The 20,094-nt window shown below is 32.7% G+C and overlaps 2 protein-coding genes across 5 annotated transcripts; one reads left to right on the top strand and one right to left on the bottom strand.

The window, feature by feature from the left end:
* The first annotated feature begins 36 nt into the window (after positions 1 to 36).
* LOC115953471 (putative pentatricopeptide repeat-containing protein At1g16830) lies at positions 37 to 5,397 on the top strand. 4 transcript variants are annotated; one of them, XM_031071125.1, is made up of 6 exons: positions 37 to 245; positions 348 to 2,330; positions 2,838 to 2,933; positions 3,040 to 3,139; positions 4,394 to 4,462; positions 5,090 to 5,397. In XM_031071125.1, exons 1-2 carry the CDS (start codon positions 141 to 143, stop codon positions 2,148 to 2,150), a joined length of 1,908 nt encoding a protein of 635 aa, XP_030926985.1. In that variant the 5' UTR covers positions 37 to 140; the 3' UTR covers positions 2,151 to 2,330; positions 2,838 to 2,933; positions 3,040 to 3,139; positions 4,394 to 4,462; positions 5,090 to 5,397. The 4 variants fall into 4 exon arrangements, with proteins under 4 accessions (XP_030926985.1, XP_030926982.1, XP_030926983.1 ...); XM_031071122.1 differs by having other exon boundaries at positions 37 to 2,330; XM_031071123.1 differs by having other exon boundaries at positions 37 to 2,330; positions 3,040 to 3,130.
* A 13,332-nt stretch (positions 5,398 to 18,729) lies between these two features.
* Positions 18,730 to 19,848, bottom strand: LOC115953269 (sigma factor binding protein 1, chloroplastic). Its single transcript, XM_031070862.1, has one exon. It carries the CDS (start codon positions 19,651 to 19,653, stop codon positions 19,141 to 19,143), a length of 513 nt encoding a protein of 170 aa, XP_030926722.1. The 5' UTR covers positions 19,654 to 19,848; the 3' UTR covers positions 18,730 to 19,140.
* Positions 19,849 to 20,094: the final 246 nt, after the last annotated feature.

A 20,094-nucleotide genomic window follows, 5' to 3' on the forward strand; every position in this document is an offset into this window, starting at 1 on the left:
TTGGCCCCTCAATATATAAAGCGGAATGGGTTACTTGGGTTAGGCCACTTATCACACCGGAGGTAGCTCTAGCCGCCCACCATGCTCGTCTTCTCTACTCGCTTCGTTTGGTTTCTGGGAAAATAAAAATTTTCCTGGAAATGTTATGGAGATATTATAGATGGAGTTTTTTACGGTCAACCCCAAATCGCCTCTTCTTCATTGCACCAGTTCTGCCACTTCGTTTTCTCTCCTCGGCAGCGACGGTATGTGCAACTAACCCAACTACACAGTATAAAAAATTCCGTGAAAATCATCAACATTTTCCCGAGAAAAATAACAAGCTGTTTATCACTCTCACTCATCAGATTGTACATTCCACCTTACTGAACTGCACTTCTGATTTGATTGCATTGAGCTTCTTTCTATGGTGCGCTAAGCAACCCAATTATTTCCATAATACCACTGCGTTTGACCACATGGTCGGTGTGGTTAACCGCCTTATGCTACGGTATGAGACGGTTGGAGGGGTTGTTTGGGGGTTAGAGAGTATTGGGTGTGTTCCAAAGGCACAAACTTTTTTGCTTTTGTTGAGGATTTATTGGCGTGGAGGAATGTGTGACATGGTTTTTGAGGCTTTTGAGCAAATGGGTTGCTTTGGTTTTGTGCCCAACACGTTTGCGCGTAATGTAATTATGGATGTATTGTTCAAGATTGGGCGTGTTGATGTAGCCATTAAGGTTTTTAAGGAGACCCAGTTGCCTAATTTTTTGACATTTAATATTGCATTGTGTAATTTTTGTAAGTTGAATGATTTGGTTCGTGTTCGGGAGATTTTTACAATGATGTTGGGAATGGGGTATTACCCGAATGTTGAGACATTTGAGATGATTTTGAATTATTTTTGCAAGTTGGGTATGTTAGTGGAGGCATATCAAGTGTTGGGTCGAATGATTATTTTGGGCATTCCGTTATCTGTGAATGCATGGAGTATGCTCATTGATGGGTTTTGCCGGCTGCGTAGAATTGATATTGCGTGTAGTCTATTGGAGAAGATGGGTAAGACTGGTTGTTCTCCAAATATTGTAACATATACTACTTTAATAAAGGGACTTATGGAATCAAAAATGATTGGTGATGCATTCCATGTTTTAAATATCATGAAATCCAAAGGTTATGCCCCTGACTTGGTTCTTTGTAATGTATTAATAGACTGTTTCTCCAAGGTTGGAAGGTATGATGATGCGGTTGATGTTTTTGTAAATTTAGAAACTCAAAAAATGGCACCTGATTCTTATACATTTTGTTCTTTGTTATCTACCATATGTTTGTCTAAGAGGTTTTCTCTCTTACCCAAATTAGTCCATGGACTTGTCATAGAAGCAGACTTGGTGGTTTGTAATGCACTGCTAATTTATTTTTGTAACGCGGGGTTTCCAAGTCTTGCTGTGGAGTTATATAGTGATATGCTTGATAGAGGTTTTACGCCAGATAAGTATAGTTTTGTTGGATTACTTAGTGGACTATGTGGAGCGAGAAGAGTTGATGAAGCAGTTAATGTGTACTATGGGATCATCATGAATTATCCTGGTCAGGATGCTTACATCCATACTGTAATTACAGATGGACTTATAAAGGCTGGAAAATTTTATAAAGCCATTAGAGTATTTAGGAAAGCAGTTGTAGAGAAGCATCCACTTGATGCTGTATCATACACAGTTGCTATCCGTGGACTTCTTAAGAGTGGTAGAATTGGAGAGGCTTGCACCCTGTATAACCAGATGAAGGAGGTCAATTTAACTCCCAATGCACATACATATAACGTAATGCTCTATATTTTTTGTGGAGAAAGAGATCTTAAAATGGTGATAGAGTTGCTACAAGAGATGATTGATGCAAGGATAGAACTCAGTTGTAATAATTACTTTAGGTTATGTGAGTTCCTTTGTAGATCCCACAATTCTAATTCAGCTGTTAATCTCTTAATTGAGATGAGAGATCTCGGGTTGATACCAGCTAATGCAATCTGTGTGCCTTTATCTGAAGAACATGTCCAAGGTCTGAAAGTAGATGTTGCGAGCTTATTGTTAAAAGGATATTTGGAAAATGATCCGTTTGTGGGCACATCTGGCTCTGAGGACCTTTCTGATGTGGCTGCTTCAGTGGGTTGAGATTCATTTGATCTTTTCTCCATAGATCAGAGATTCTTCTGTATTTTTGTCAGGCATCGTGAAGGTTGTTTTTTGATAATTCAATAATTACAACAGTAGGGGAGGGGGGATTCAAACACTGGAATAATGGAGAGCAGGCTATGCCACTGAGCTACAAAGCTCTTGGCAGGTATCTTGAAGGTAATATTGTTATCTATAGTTTCTATTCTGCCTACTCACTCATATTTAATTATTTGGTCTTCCAGGTTTTTTCTTATGATGTGTTGTCAGTTCAGGATTTGCTGATGGTTTATATTTTAAACATTGATCACATTGCTTATTTAACTTAGTTAATACCAAACTATGAAAGCTTAAACTGCATCAGTTGAGATATAAATTGTATAAAACTAGCTACTGTGTTTATTCTCTCTAAATGGAAGGCTATTTCTCAACCCTAAAACCTCTAATTTAGTACTATAATTTTGGTTATCAAATTTATTTAATTAGTCTTTGTTCCTTGCAAGTTTTTTTTTTTTTTTTTTTTTTTGGTTGCTTAGAAATTTTATGAAAATATGTGCTACAAGCTGAGATGCATGAGTTTTAAAATGTAAAGCATGCTCTTATAAATATTATATATATGGGTAGCAATTGTAATTGTATTGATTTATCTTTTTCATTGCATTTATTTTGTTGCAAATGGATGTGCAGCTATTGAAGGATGAGCTTGTAAGGAGGGTTAAGCTTTTGCCAGGATATATCTTTTAAACACTAGGGGATGGAGATGGTAGAAGTACCTCACCAAAGGTATTTGCATCAGTATATTTTTTCTTAATATTTTCCAAATTATAGGAAAAAGTTAACTCTCCTCAATTCCTGTTTTTATGATTCATTCATTCCTTTCTATTTGAAGGTTTTGTGTTCTAGTGCTCCAGTTATGATGTTGGAAGAGGCTCCTTAAGTTCTACCTAGTTTGAGTTAAATAATTGAAGGATGGTTCTCAGGTGAGAAAGGTATGGATGTTTTTTATTAAGGGGAAAAAAAAAGGAGAAAACCATTTGTTTCCTATCGCTTTTTAATGTGGGAAGATGTGAAGCTTGCATGGCATCATTTTGGATTATAAGTACTTAAAAGGCTAACAGTGTTGTTAATTTGTGAATGTAGTCTGCAAACCCTTTTTGTTATTCTTGTTAATCAAGAATCCATTATGAAAATCCCTCTGTTTCATCGTCTAGACACTGAACTTTGTTTATTCAAATTAGACCCTTATAGTAACGAGTGATGCAATGAGATATTGTTGCTAAACAACAATCAAAGGCAGCATTTTAAGACAGTATGAGAATTGTGCAAGAGTTGGGCACTTGGGTTTTATTTTTTTAATTTATATAAAGCCTGTGTTTTTTACTGGGGTAATTGTCGTATAACAAGTCTCTGAGATAGGTGCAAGAATGTGCTTTAGGAAAGTTGTAGCCTTGTAGGTAAAAACAGGATGGATAAAACAAATCTAGTTGAAAGTTGTGCAATTGTATAGATTTTTGGAAAACTTAAGTAAAACGTATAAGCAATTTAATTTTATATCATTTACTTGTTATCAATTCTATAATAGTTATAATGTTTTCATTTAACAGTTCTTATTTCTTTCTTCTTGGTGGAAGTGGATGATGTAATATAATGTTTCTTAGGGGCCTTTTGGTTCAGGGAATTGGAGAATATTCCTAGGAATTTCATGTGGTAATCTTAAATTACCGTCTCTGGTGGTTTTCTTATTCCCAACCTGTAGGAATCTCACTGAAAAATGCAAAATTTCCAATGTAATCCCCCAGTCAGCTTCTTCTTCAAGTTTCTGAGCAGAGAGTGCAGTGCTGCACTGCTGTTGGTGTCATGTGTTGCTAATGCCTGATGTGCTCTACCACTGCTTCCACTATTTTCTCACTCTCTTTGTATCTGATACGGATACCCAATCTTTCTCACTCTGATACCCAGATGGGTTGATGGGGTGCTTCAATTCACCATTCCTGCAGTATAATCTCAGGTTAATTTTAGAAAATTTGATTTTTGTGGGCTAAATTTTCTGGGTTTGTAGAACGTTTTCAATTTATCTCTAAAACCTCTTCTACTCTATATTTCAATTCGACAAGTATCTGGACTCTTCTCAAACATTTCAAGAAATCCCATGCAAATCTCTCTCTCTCTCTCTCTCAATGTCAGTTATGGCTTTTGTTCTGAAATTATGTCATTATGAATCTGTTATTTGCCTTTATTTGCAGACTTGCTCACCAAGTTCTACAGCTGCAAACAGAAAGTTCATCATCACCATGTACATCTACGTGGAAATGGTACAGCTTCTTTATCCTCTAATTAACGTTCTTAATAACTAGCAATATTTTGATGAGTTTTATCCTATTACCCCTTCATTTTCCTGCTGCATTAATTGTTTATTTTGAACGTTTGGCAATGTGAAGAAATGGATCTTTATCCTCATTTCATTTGCTCTCAAATTGTCTCTGATTGATGAATTTGGAAATATGTTAACGAGCTTTTATTCTTTTTGCTGCTCTTGTTTGATTCATGAATAATGATAAGGTGCAAATAACTTTTAGTTTCTTGCTTTGTTTGGTTTCTATTCTTGTTTGTATTCTGGAGTTCAATTTTGTCGCTCTATACAAGAAAGTTTTATTGGGTTTCAACTAAGTGCTAAATCTTTAAGTGTTCTTGGAGATTTTTTGATAATTTTAACTTCAATGGAGTATATAATTTCAATTGGAAATGAAAGATTTGCCAGTTCTTGTAGGGCTTGTGATTTGGTTGAACCTCTTTTTTTATTTGAAAATTTTATGATAGCTTTCTTTAAATTTGTGGCTTTTAACTGTTGTGGATTCCAGTAATGAATATTTGTCAAAGTGATGTTTAACATTAGTAAGGAGCTCAATTGGTAACTTTATATAATTTCAACTTGGTTTCAGTATTTGAAGACTTGAATGTGAATTGAACTAAGGCAAAATGGTCTGTGAAAAGAGGTTCTAATGGTGGCTAATGAAGACTCTGATGAAAACTTGAAGATTTGAATGGCTAGTTTCTATACTTTAGGACTTGAATGGCTGGCCTCTAATACTTGAAGAATTGAAGGAAGAGTTGAGTTCGATTGATGGTAACCATGTTGATGCATTATTGGTGTGTTTGTTGCAAAGTGAATAACAGCTGGAATAGCTTCTTTTTTTGAGAATGATATTGTTTGTCGTCTTTGTTCAATAAACTTTGTTCATTCATTTTATTTTGTTTTATTTATTTTTTGGGGGGAGGATAAGGGAAATTGAAAGATGATTGAATTGTTAGTATGGAAGCCGGCATGCTAATCGACAAAACATGAACGATGTCGCATAAGGGCTACCTTATTTTTCTGAGAAAGGGTAAGCAAGTTCATGGCAGTCTCTGTTGTGGTCAATTCCAAATGTTTGGCTTGAGAATCGTGCAAGATACTAATGGGATATTGAGCAAGTCAATATTCTTCCAAACAGCGAGCATAGAATAGTCTCTCTTTCTCAACCACTGCAATCTTGAATACACTTCTTTCCTCATTGCTCAATCTCACAGATATTCATCTTTCTTGAAATTGATTCCACGAATCTGACAATCTCTCCTTCACTCCACTTCCAGCTAATCCTAGTGCAGCAAATTTGGTCTAGCTATGTGTCTCAACAACGTTTGCCACATCAACCATAGGCAACAACATCATTGCATCAACATCGGTGCCACACCACTAGACAACATGGCCCAGGTGTCTCTTGACTCTCTTTCATTCATCTCTTATTGCCCACTTGGAAACCAAGTTTACATAACCCAAAAAATTGGCTTAGAACATTTTGCATAGCCGAAGTCAAGGATTCAAATCTAATCTGCACAGAATGAGTACAAATCGGAAAATTATTTCATGAAAATCCAAAGATTTTCTGCCCTTGATGATCAGGACCCATTTGATGAAAGTCCAAGTTTTTCAGCCTTTGATGATCAAGTCCCGTTTGATGAAAATCCAAGACTTGCTGCCTTTGATGATCAAGACCTGTTCGATGAAAATCCAAGATTTGCTTCCCTTGATGACCATTCACAATTCCAATTCTTGGATTCACAAGAAGGAACCAAGAAGATGGGTCTGCATTTGATGACGGACTCAATCTTATAGATGACACATTCTCTGGCCTTTCTGATATTAGTCAGCAGCCACTGTCTTGTGTAGATCTTCTGCTTGGTTCGTGGATGGGATTGTATGCTGCTGACTTCTCTGATTGTGCATTTTTTTGATTTACAAACACCCCTAGGGTAGAACTCCTGCCAACTTTAAGTCCAATCATTATTTGATAGAATAGGACGGTAACTTGTATTTTTCTTTTCTTTTTTTCATTTTAATTTAGTCTTCTTTGAATTTGAAACAAAGTTGCTGTTTTTTTTATATGAAAGCATCCTACATATGGACGTCTCTAGTTTCCAATCTGTTCATTGTTGTTTTTATTTTGGATTTTTGCCTGGTTTATTAGAATTAAGAGGTGGACATCATGAATTACTTATTTGCCACCACAAAACAGGGACATTCAAAGCTTTTGACTTGTTTAACCATTTAATACTGTGTTTAGTAATTGAATTTGATGGTGATGTAAGTTTTTTTTTTTTTTTAATTATTATTATTATTATTATTATTATTATTAGAGGAACTGGTAGAATGGTGATATAAGTTAGATCAGATTTATTGTTACCAAATCATGGAGAAGATTGTTTTCATATTTTCGAGTAAGGCGGTCGTGTATTTTTGTGGTTTTGTGTGCTTACTTTAGTTAGAAACTTAGAATCAGGCTCAAAGTGAATGAATGATTGTGGGTGACATATAATAGATTTACACAACTGATTTCCAATGGCCATGTCTACATCTAATTTGACCTAAATGTCCCGGATGATGAGATAACCTGTCTGAAGACTTAGGAATTGGCAAAAGCAGATTCAATCTGTCCCATAAAATAGGTAAAGAACAAATGAAGCTATTATTTTTTGGTCTTCCAAATGCCCTAGGTCAAACATTTCAGGGTCTCTTCTTTATCCTTAAGACTTTTTTTCCAGCTTGTTGATTATTACATGCCTTTTGGCTTTTACTCATACTAGCCACGAACCCATGCCTTGTGCGTGATAATTATTGTTATAGTGGTTTTATTAATTTTTTTTTTTTTTACAATTTATACTAATCTAATAATGAGTAATGTATTTAATAATTATATTTTTATTTATTATAAGAACAATTTAAAACACCAAAAAAACGTAAACTAAAAAAAATTAATAATCTATTAAGATTATTTTCTTTGTAGAAATTATAACTTCGGCCGCCCAAAACATATTATCAAATAAACAATTATTAGCAAAATCTAAGAATTAAATTTCTATACATGCATTGTTACAAAATAATAATAAAAATAAAATTGCAAAAGTTAAAATTTGTCACCTATCCGATTATTTTCGTTTGGCTAACCTTTGTTTTTCTTTAAATAAATGGCATTATAGAGTACTTCTAATACAAATATTAAGAGTACTTTGTCCACCACAAATGATTAGAAAATAAACAAAAATTAGTAAAGTCTCATAGTTTAACATCTAAATTGAGAATTATAAAAAAATCATGCTATGTAATAGAATAAATACTAATTTATTCATATCATGCTATGTAATATAATAATATTATATTTTTATATGATATATTTAATTCTTTAGAACGTAATAGGATAACATTTAACAATCAAAGAGAATAAAAAATAAAAAATAAAAACAATAACAATTTAAAAAACAAAACTAAATCACAATTTAAAAAACAAAACTAAATCGCATTAACCCAAAATAGAGTTTTAAAGAATATAAAAAATTATCAACCTAAAGTAGAGATGCAAGAAAAATAAAAAAATCCACCAAAAAATTTAGAGAGAGAGAGGGAGAGAGAGTGAATCTTTTTTTTGTGAGGGAAAACTATGCATAGAATAGAAGAGATAGTGACAAATTTATAGTAAGAGGATGTGAATAAGAAGAGACAAAAATAAAGGAAGATGAAGGGAAAGAGGAAGAATGATATTAATGTAGAGGGTAGTAGGGAGATGAAAAGGTAAGGGAGGGAGAAAGAGTGAAGAAGTAGTGGAGAGATGAAATGGTAAGGGAGAGAGAAATGTTGGAGAAGTGTAAATATTAAAAAAAATATTAAAAACAATTATAAGAAAATTAGATTAAAAAAAAAAAAAACCCTAAAGCTTGAAAGGATTAAACGTTTTGTTTTTTTGTTTTTGTTTCTGTTTTTGTTTTCTTCCTTTGAGCTGAAAAGGCTCACACAAAACCCTAAAACTAAATTGAAAGGTTTTGGGTTGAGCTTGAGATTGGAACTAAATAAATAAGAGGTGGACTGGATTAATTATACAGATTTATTATAGGGTGATAGTAGAAGTAAATAAATAAGTAGTGGGTTGCATTTATAGGGCTAAAAATTGTAAAAACCATTTTATAATTGTAGGACAAATTATATTTAAAAAGAAAAAAGAAAAAAAAAGAATGATGTGGTAGCTGATGTGGCGCAACGTGAGAGTAGCAGTATTAAAATTGTAAAAACCATTTTATAATTGTAGGACAAATTATATTTAAAAAGAAAAAAAAAAAAAAAAAAAAAGAATGATGTGGTAGCTGATGTGGCGCAACGTGAGAGTAGCAGTATTAAATGCTACGCTTCAACTTTTAGTAATATATAGATTTGTACCTTCTCGATGACGCTCCTATTTGTAGATTGCATTATTGCATAAGGATAGTGAAATAACTATATAAATTTCTGAGTTTTCCAATTATGTAAAGTAGTAACTTGCTCATGCATTTTGTGATATTTTACGTAAAACAGTTTTTAAGAATGTTGTACATATATTATAAAGAAAAAGTAAACTAAATTAGAGTAAAAAAACGTATATATTTTGAGATAATAAAAATTAGTTTGAAGCTTCACTACACATTTGTAGCATTCTCAATGGAAGTTTTTTTTTTTTTTTTTTTTTAAATCATGAAATCTCACATGAGTTCTGTGCTTTTATATATAAATTGATTTGTCTATAAATGTGTGGCAAGAGGGGCATCACACTTGTATTGTATCAACCTTCTTAGTATCATCTTTAGTAAAGTAGGCAATCATGTGTCTCTTTTTCTAGCTTTATAAATCTTTGAGTCTGGTATGTAGTAGGATGTCAAGTTCAGCCTAAAGTATCTCACATTCTTTGAGTCTGGATATAGTTATTTATACAAACATTCTGCTACCTGTAAAGTATCTCACATTACCCATAGACAGAATTAAAAAAAGAGCTGTCAAGTTTGTGCGGAAGTCCCTTAGCCTTATGTTCTTCTAACGGTAGTCAATAGAATGAGTTTTGGAAGCAATGTCAAATGCAGAGTACTTCCAGAAAGTATATCAGAAGGGAATCCATACGATGGAGTTCCATTTATTAGTTTTTCTTCCAAGCATGTGTTGTTTTTCTAGCGGAAAGACTGTGTACTACGTAGTCTATTTTTTTTTTTTTTTTTTTTTTTTTTTTGGAGAGGGGGAGGGGGAGGGAGGTGTAAATCAGTCATACAAAATCAGCTTATCTCATGTCATTAGGTTGTCTAATCACCTACGAAAGCTGCATACTTTCTTTTCATGTTTCATGCATTGCAGTTATCCAAATTTTATATGACTTGGTCACTGGTTAATTCAGCTGGTGGTCTAGTAGGTTCTCTCTCTCTTTTGTGAGGAAGTAGGGCATGACCTGTCTTTGGGGTTTCATTATCTTGGTTCCTTACTGATCTGCGTTCATTTTTGGGTTATTGGATACTCAAAGAGTTTTAGGTGAATTGTTTGTACAGTTCCAATGAAGAATGAAATTCTTGATGCGTCTAACTCCAAGCTAATTGATTAGTTCAAATATATAATATGTCAAACATGACTGTCTATCCTAAAGTGCAGCTGAAAAAAAATCATATCTTTTTTTTTCCCCTTTAAGAACAGGATTAGGTCATACCCATCATAGTTTTTATATGGATGATTTTGAATGCATGATGAGTAGCCATATGCAAAGACCTTTTTATGCTATGATAGGCTTGCAAATGAATTTCAAAAAGGATTAACCCTATGACTTCTGTGAGATAATTAAATTTGGGTAGTTTACAACTTATGAAAAAGTAAATAAATAAATAAAATTGCGGGGTTTGTCCAAGGAACCATAACACCTAACCCAATTGAAGAAGGCTTTGAAACCAAGTATAACTACGATGGTTATTACTATTTTTGGTCATCTGCATCAATAACTGGCATATATAATATATTTGCACAGCCATTATTGCTTTCAGCATTACACCCAAATTTGCTTACTAAAAGTACAAATTCTGAGGGCAGGGTTAGACTCTTCATTTCCTGTTACCTAATTGATGTGAGGGAACGATTTCTTACAGATGAGTTTGTGCTTAAATGAATCATATGATATCTACTTTGTGGTTAATATTGTGTGTGTGGATGGATGACAAAGGCAATTTTTGTGATGATATTAGAGCTCCTAGATTGTCCCATCCTAGAAAATTATTGGGGCGAAAACATTATTTTAGTCCTTACATTTTGAAGTCATGGTCAATTTGGTCCTTATATTTTGGTAGCAGTCAATTTAGTCCCTGTTATTTTCAACTTGCATTTAATTTAGTCTCTACCGTTAACTCACTAATGGAAAATACCTACGTGACAAATAATTTGCACAATTAGCATGTTTAATATTAAAATATTAAATAAAATGCCAATGTGGCTAAATTTTAGTGGCTAACGTCGCCATATCAGTGCTTAGATGGCAAAAAATAGCCACATCAACTTTTAAAAATATATTTTCTTTTTTACCGATTTTTTTTTTAATTTAAACTTTGAACTTTTTTTTTTTAAACAGTAAAACGATAGAAGTATATTAAAAAATAAAGAAGAAAAAAATACAAAGATTTAGCACTTGAAGGTTGTACAAGTAGTAAGAACCAACTTAGTGGCTATCAACCTCAGGGAAAAACCTAAAGAATAAAGAAGAAAAGTTAAAAAGAAAAAACAAAACTAAAAATGTATAAAAAAAATGGATGAGTTCCATAACAGAGCTCATCGTTTGTGAAAGGCCGCAGTAACCCAGATTCTCCACAACCCAACCGTCCAGCACACCCACCACAGAGCCCGATTCATGGCCACAGATCGACCATGTGATCCGGAAATTAAAAGAGAGGTGGAGATGAAGATGAGTGGTTTGGTAGATCTGGGTAAGGTTTGGGGTTTAGTTTAAATTTGGGATTTGGGTTCAGATGTGTTCTTATGATACTGTGGATTTCTAAAAGAAAAAGATAGAAGTGAAAAACTAGAGAAAAGGAAAAAAAAATCGGTAAAAAAGAAAATATATTTTTAAAAGCTGATGTGGCTATTTTTTGCCATCTTAGCATTGATATGGCCACATTAGCCACTAAAAATTAGACACATCAGCATTTCATTTAATATTTAATATTAAACATGCCAATTGTGCAAATTATTTGCCACGTAAGCATTTTCCGTTAGTGAGTTAACGGTAGGGACTAAATTAAATGCAAGTTGAAAATAATAGGGACCAAATTGACTGCTATCAAAATGTAAGGACCAAATTGACTGTGACTTCAAAATGTAGGGACTAAAATGGTGTTTTCGCCTATTTTTTATTAAATTAAAAATATATATATATATGCTATGGGTTGTATCAAGGTGATTTAGAGATTGATAATTGTCTTCAATGTACAGTAGTTGGAAGTCTTTGAGTGGATGGATAACCAGCACCTTTGAAATTCCAAAGCTGTCTCAATTTGTGCAGTAGTGTAAATAACTATGCAGTCATATCATAAAATGATTATAACTGAGGGAAAAAAACCCATCCTTAAAAGTTCAAGTATGATTACTATCTATGATGACATGTTCTTATTTAACTTGATGTTGGAATGACTTAGGCTTCATTTGAAGTAATAGAGATTTAGATTGGGCAAATTAATCCTGAAAACTCCCTTGGCTCTTGCTTGATTACAAAAAAAATTTTGTAAACTCCTAAATGATTTTTTTTTTCCAATTTTATCCCTTTTAAGCTGGTTGTGGCTTCTGAATATATTTGGATTTTTATTAATAGGCAGGTATGTTTTCTTGATATGGTAATATCATAAAAGTTGTCACGCATAATGATGATAATAATATTTCATCTTATGATAGTAGTACATGTTAAAATTATAATTAAATAATTAAATTCACAATTTCCTAACAACTTAAATGTTTGGAAAAATCAATAATTTAATATAATATCAAAACAGGCTTTACTCTACCTCCTATTTGAAATGTTAAAAATCTCACATTCACATGTGAGGGGAGGTGTTAGAACTAGGGGTAGAACCATTTGTATCCTTTGGGGGACCATGGCCCCACAAAATATATCCTATGATCTTTAAAAAAAATAAATTAAGTAATAGACTTAGTAGTACAATTATAGAGACCTCAAAACATATCGCATGATCTTTCTTTAAAAAAATTAATAAGCTTAGTAGTTATAGAGACCAGTTATTTTTGTTTTCTTGTTTTCATTTTTGTTGTAAAATTAATTCTTATATATGCTAAAGTTTTAGATTATTTGTGGTTTTGAAGACTTCATTGGTTCCATTGTGATTTTGTTATCACTTTGCATGACAATTCGATTGTTTATATTGAAAATGAAATTATATGCATGATAATAGCTTAAATTAACTCTATGAAATATCATTATTGAGTATACCTTTGATAAGAGATATTATTTCTTCTATTTGTGTAAATATCTAATATCAAACTAGACAATTTTTGTATACTTATTAGAGTTTATAACAGTAACATAACTCAGTCTTTAAACATAAATTCCTGGTTCCGCCCATGGTTATAACTATAGTTAAATAATTAAATTCAATATTTCCTAACAACTTAAATTTTTGGGACAATTGATAATTTAATAGTACACCCTACATTAGAGTCCCGATGGCAAATAGACACTTAACCTAACCAAGTGATCGTTATGCCTATTGCTAGTTTACAAGTTTTTGTCACTGTAAACTAATAATAGAAAAATATGTAAAATTTACATAGTTAAAATGACCCACGTCAAGGAGTGTATAATTGTGTAAATTTACAAGTTTACAAGTTTGCTACAATAATCGTGTAAATTTGTACTGACATTTTTTTTTCATTTTTTTATTTTATTCTTTCTTTACTTATCCCAATGATGAAATAAGAAGGTGGATAGTGGTTATTGTATGTAAAGAAATATGAACAATTAAAAAAATTAAGAAAATTTTATATTTTGGTGAAATGTAGTGTAATATAGATAATTTAACATGAGTTGTTTTGGAAAGTAAATATGTAAAATAGAAAAAGTATGTTTTAAAACTAAAATAGACATAAATTTTCACACGAGTTGATGTGAATACTCTAATGGTAGGTGAGGACTAATAGAGAAAAAAAGATAAAAAGAAAATGAGAATATGGCCGTTAACGTGGCTCAATTAGCTTTTAGATAATATATAGATATATAATAATTAAATTAATCGTTTTCTTGAATCTTTTTTTTTTTAAATGACTTTTTATCATAATACCCAAACATGTGATTTCAAGTCTTTTAACTCTACCGCCCATTATTCCCTCAAATAAAAAATAAATAAATAAATAAACCTCTACCGCCCATTAGACTTAAAATTCAATTCGTTGATTGAAAGAGCGTTCAATACAACATGCTATTTTAAGCTAATTATTTTGTTGCATTCACTAGATTATGTTCGTTGAAATGTTTTAGAATAATCAAATAAGATTATTTCAGCTCGATCATTCTGAGTTTTTAAATACTGTCTTCATCAAGGATGGTACTCTCATTGTTTGACTAACGAAGAGACTTCAAATATTGGGGGAAGAAAATTAATCAACTAATATATATATATATATATATATATATATATATAATAAACATTTCAAACCATTAAATGTTTTAGAATAATCAAATAAGATTATTTCAGCTCGATCATTCTGAGTTTTTAAATCCTGTCTTCATCAAGGATAGTACTCTCATTGTTTGACTAATGATGAGGCTTCAAATATTGGGGGAAGAAAATTAATCAACTAATATATATATATATATATATATATATATAGTTTTTGAGTCAAAGTTGTGCTGTCATTTGACTATCTTTTAACATTGAAATTTTGTCAAATTTGGCTGGGAGTAAAAGTGAATTTGAAAATTTCTTTCCTAACTTTTACCCATTGAAATGATGTTCTTTTCTTATGGGCTGTTACTGCATAGTCTTGGACTATACTCCCTCCTTCTTACTAAAGGGTGGGTTCTATCCACCATAGGACCCACCCTCTGTGAGAGGGAGGAAATATAATCTAAGACTATACAATAATTTTTCTTTATTTTATAGATGCAAGAACATATGTCTAATTTTACCTTTGAATCTTCTGTTCATTTATTGGCAGAGATAATGAAAAAGCCCATGATATATGGCTTTACTCAATCATTGATAGCCACACAAAAAGATCAGGGAAAAAGAGAGAAGAATTCAAAATTTGAGATACCAAAAGTATAGTGAGAGGTCAATCAGCATATATATATATATATATATATATATATAAAAGAGGGAGGAAATATAATCCAAGACTATACAATAATTTTCTTTATTTTATAGATGCAAGGACACATGTCTAATTTTACCTTTGAATCTTCTGTTCATTTATTGGCAGAGATAATGAAAAAACCCATGATATATGGCTTTACTCAATCATTGATAGCCACACAAAAAGATCAAGGAAAAAGAGAGAAGAATTCAAAATTTGAGATACCAAAAGTATAGTGAGAGGTCAATCAACATATATATGCAACTTACTAGTCCTATTTTACACTACATTTCATTAAAATATTATTTTTTTTCTTAATTTTTTTAATTATTTTTCTTTCTTCATACATTACAATCACCATTCACAATTATACATGAACTGATATAGGTCATTTTTAGGCAAAATTGTGTAAATCTTACACAATTTTCTATTATACACGGACTGTTGTGAATGCTCTAAATGGTCTTGCTCAAACTTTCCTAGCTTAGTTCCTAACCATTAAAAAGAGAGCACAAATGTTCCTAAAAATGTATAAAGTCATGTCTATAAATAGACCCCGAACCATATGGTTTGGATTAAATAAATGTGTATTGTGCGGGCGTTTATTGAGTCACGCATCAAATGTATACTAAAAAGAATTGGAGTACATAAGCAACTACTAAAAACCCTAATCGTAATTTAACTTGTCCACTAGGCAGGGATGGAGCAATGTTATGGCCGGGGGGGAACATGCATGGCCCCCCTTAGCCCAATGAGCTCCGCCCCTCCTTCTCTCTTTAAGTAATGAAAATGATTAATACAACAATAATAGTATTGTTACAATATCATATCCCCTACTCACGTGGGCGGCCAACTGCCCTTCAGCATGACTCTTACTCTCTTGGTCATGTGTAGTGATTCTAGTGAAGTAACAATCATAGCAATAAAGCAAACATTTACCTATCAGGTAAGAACTTTCACTTATGCATCTTGCCAGCTTGCTTATTACCGCATGAGACAGACCTTGCAGTTTGAAATACTCGTTGTAAAAATAGATTAATAAGTAGAAAATTAAGGACAAATTAAGAAATAATTAGACTAAGGGTCTTAAAGTAAAATTATTTATTTATTTTTATTCTAAGCTAGTTTCTTAATCTTATATGTGTGTGTAAAAGTGTCCGCACATTTTTCTTTCTTTTTTTCTTTTCTCCTTCAAAATTTTGATGGGACCGTAGTAGATTAGAAGTACTTTTTCTTTTTCTTTTTTTTCTTGGTGCCAAACAGCCGTTAAGGATTAAAAGATCAACAATCTATCAAGATGAGCAAATTTAGTCTTAAATATTGTCAAAACTAAGATTTATAAATAAATAAATCAAAAGCTATTTGATTTTGTACACTAAAAAGGAAATTTATGTTTACTCTATAATCAATCATAATTTATTTTCAGAATTTAAAAGAATATTGAATTCATTTTCGATTAATGATTTTTTTTAAATGCATTGGGAAATAATTTTTTGTGCCCTTTCTTGGTTTATACTTTGCCCCAAACAACACCACCCCCACACCCCCCCCCCCAAAAAAAAAAAAAAAAAAAAAAAAAAAAAAAAAACCTAAGGCTAAAGCCTAAAGACCTGCTCCTAGGCTATAGCACACAGGCATGAATAGTTTTTTCTCGAAGGAATCCTAGGCTATAGCACACAGACATGAATAGTTTTTTCTCGTGTGGATTCCTACGTCAAGATAGGCTAATATAAGCAATTATGAGAATAAACTAATTAAGAATGCAATGAATGGCTAGTTGAATTCAACTTGGTAGCCATGTATTGAGACAAACTCCTCGATCTGCCAAGATTTTCATAGCTACACACTTAACAAAAAATAGGACTTATTGTGGTTAAATATTCAACTCCAACCCAAATATTCTAGTGCTCTCAGCTCTAATATTGTTTCCAATAAAATAATAATAATAATAAAAAATAAAAAATAAAAAACTTAAGTCGATTTGTTGGAGGACCTGTCACTATTGGCACACAATAGTTGTCACATGAATATTGTTTACTTTCACTAACACGTGGGTTTCTTGAATCTCTGGATGTATTTATAATGGTAAGATACAAACTCAGCAGACTTGACTTGAATTCAAACCTTACTTTCCAAAGGGAACCACAAATTAAGTCAAGAGAGTGAAATAGTGAACTCATATGGACAATCTTCTGGTGCAAATGCATGCATGCATGCATATGGATAGAGAGAGAGCTTCGAGGAAGCTCAAAGACTACTCTTATATATCTGCTATATACCATATTGTAAATGGTCAGTCCTAAATAAGTGATAAAGCTACTTAGAGCCAAAAGGAGGATGAATACTAGCTAGGTCACTTTCTCTTGCTTTAAAACAAACATAGAGACACTAAGAGAATGAAAATCTTTTTTTCTTTTTAAAGAATTTTAAGGAAGATTTTACTTAAACCTGTTATTTTATGTTATAAATGGTTCTATCTATCCATCTAGAGGGGTTCTGAAGCTTTCTAGCTCTCTCTGAGGAACTTGAATAGTAGAAAATTTGATTTACCTCTCTCTCTCTCCCTCTCTCTTACCTCACACACCATATGCACTGTGAATCTGAATATATATTTGAGTAATTAGTAATTAACTTTTCAAGAGAATTGCCTAAATCCTCCATTTAGAAGATACCATCTCTAGTACCTTCTTATAATAAATCCATTCTTATGTAGAAATTCAATGTAGCAACCATAAGTTCAAAGTGACTGTGTGTACCTATTTTTCAGAGAAGTAACTAATAAATCCAAATTTTGAAAATAATTCTCACCTATAGAGTGATCACTAAAATATAAAAACGGAACTGCATATCCATATATGACATACACGTGCCCACTAGCAGCCGGTGGCCTTTGTAATATGCATATCCTTTCTATAAAGGAAGCATCTTTTCAAATCATGCATGGGACTACAAGGCTGAGAAAGACATCCCTCTAATTTTTTTTCCGATAATCAATAATATCATCATAATAAGCCAAAAGTTTGGAAAATGAACCCTAGAAAGAATACAAAAGACAAAACCTTATAGATACAAAAGCCTCTTATCTCCTACATATACTGCAAGCTGGAAAGCCATAGCACTAACTCACGGGAAGCTTAAGTTACAGACATGAGTTCCATTAATATCATAGGAGCACTAAAAACATGAATTTCATTTTAATCACCATTTAGCATTGCCACAATTGAGCAAATAATAAACAAGCATTTAGGCACCTAAAACCTGCATTTCATTTTCAAAATCATTTAGTACACATTAATTAGTGGACATCACCCCCCCACCCCCCACCCAAAAGAAAACACACACACCAACCCCAATCCCAGACACATGTACAATATTAGTTATTATATGAACAAATAGTTTTGGTTTTTCTTTTTCTTTTTTTACTTTTTATGATTGTCATGATCTATTTCAGTAATGGTTCCATTATATTTCATTGAATAACCTTGCACACTTCTTAATTACTAGAGAAAAAAGCGTTACCATTCCACAATAAAGATATGCTTAAAGTCGCCCTCCAGTTAATAACTTCGTCCTTTTTATAAAATCTTGCTCTTGGGAAAAGAGAAAATCATTTTGAACCACTAATTCTGCTTTACTTTCCAAACTACATTTTCCACACAGACCACTGGTCAACATGAACATTTACATACCATACAGTATAGCTCTTTGCTATCAACTTGGAAGAGAAATGGTGTTTGGACTCATGGCTAGGTTTTTCCAGCAACAAATACTGCTCCCATCACTCCATGATGTGTACTTGACCTAACAAGTGTAAATAAGCTGGGACCCATATTGCCTCCTGCACTTTTTTCCACATCTTTTTCTTGCTTATCAAATTCAACCCCAACACAAGTCTAGCACTTAATTAAACACAATCAAAAGTGCAAAATCAAAGTTATTCAAATTAAGCACATCATTAAACCATTAGTCACCAAGAGTTACAAACTTACAATTACAACCCTAGAATTTAATAAAACAAAGTTGATACAAATAGAAACAAAATAACACGTTCAAATTAAATACAATAATATCATATATGTCAATAGCCGTGCCGTACGGATAGGATAGTTCTAGTCCTCTAGATCCTCCCTTTCAGAGAAGAAGAAGTTCAAGACTGGACCCAGCAGTAATATGAAATTTACGGGATAAAGCCTAAAGGGTCCCAAAATACTAACATAATTCAATAATTAAAAAACAAAAACAGAAACATAGAAAAATTACATATAGAATAGATATGTAACGTACAGTGATTCTAGGCCTTAGGCCTTTAGCTTGAGAGAGCTTACTCAATTTTCACACTGTATCCAGCCTTCTAAGCACATCGAGTTGGGGAGAATCATAGAATACAGTATTGGGCAACAAACCAGAAAAACTGTCAATCATCTGGGGAGTGAAAACATCATCGTACGGCTCAAGCTGAGAGCTTGAACTCTCGGGCTGTTCTTGACTAGTACTGGGGTCCACAGTGGGCACCTCCTCTTGTTGTGAATGATCATCATCATCATCATCACCATCCACCTTATTGTCATCATTAATCATGGGATCGGGAGCCGTTTGATGCTGGCGGCCACCGACATGTTCATCTTTGTTTGAATACTTTGTGGGGTCAGGCAATTCAGAATCTTGGCCCGTGAGTTCTTGAACCAAGGCCCTGAATTGTGAAGCACTGGTCTTGACCTTCATAGGGTTGGATATGTACACAACTTTGATGGGGTTGTTGTTGTTGTTGTTGTTGTTTTTCTTGGGTTGCTTGGCCTTCTTGGTTGGTTTTCTTTGGTGCACACTTGTTAGTAGGTTGTTTTCCATGTTTGGTGGTTGGAGATATAAAAAAAGAGGGGGTTTGAGGAGCTCAAAAAGATAACATGTTTTGCATGAAAGTGGAGTAGATTATTGGGTGAGAGAGAGCAAAAGAGGGATTGTGTTTGAGGCTGCAAAAGAAGTCTCTTGGAAAGGAAAAAGAAATGGTGAGAAAAGAAGATAAAGTGGAAATGAAGGTAAAAAACAATTGATAGTTCTAGCTAAGCTTTGATACAGCAAATGGAAACTAACAAGAAAGTTATGGCGTAGATTAACTATTCCCATGCGCCACCATGGCGCGTGTTTCTCACGCTTACATTAACATTATATTATGCCTTTTTAAATAATTAAAAATAGAAATAGAAAATTACATAAAAGGCCAAAGTTTATACCCTTTTTCAAATTGTTAGTTAAAGTAAAAAATTTATGAAACCATTTTAATTTAAAGGT

Source organism: Quercus lobata, chromosome 7, assembly GCF_001633185.2.
Source record: "Quercus lobata isolate SW786 chromosome 7, ValleyOak3.0 Primary Assembly, whole genome shotgun sequence".
Lineage (NCBI taxonomy): Eukaryota > Viridiplantae > Streptophyta > Magnoliopsida > Fagales > Fagaceae > Quercus > Quercus lobata.

Coding starts and splice junctions, on each gene's coding strand:
- LOC115953471 (XM_031071122.1), top strand. CDS start 141: ATGTTATGGAGATATTATAGATGGAGTTTTTTACGGTCAACCCCAAAT.
- LOC115953269 (XM_031070862.1), bottom strand. CDS start 19,653: ATGGAAAACAACCTACTAACAAGTGTGCACCAAAGAAAACCAACCAAG.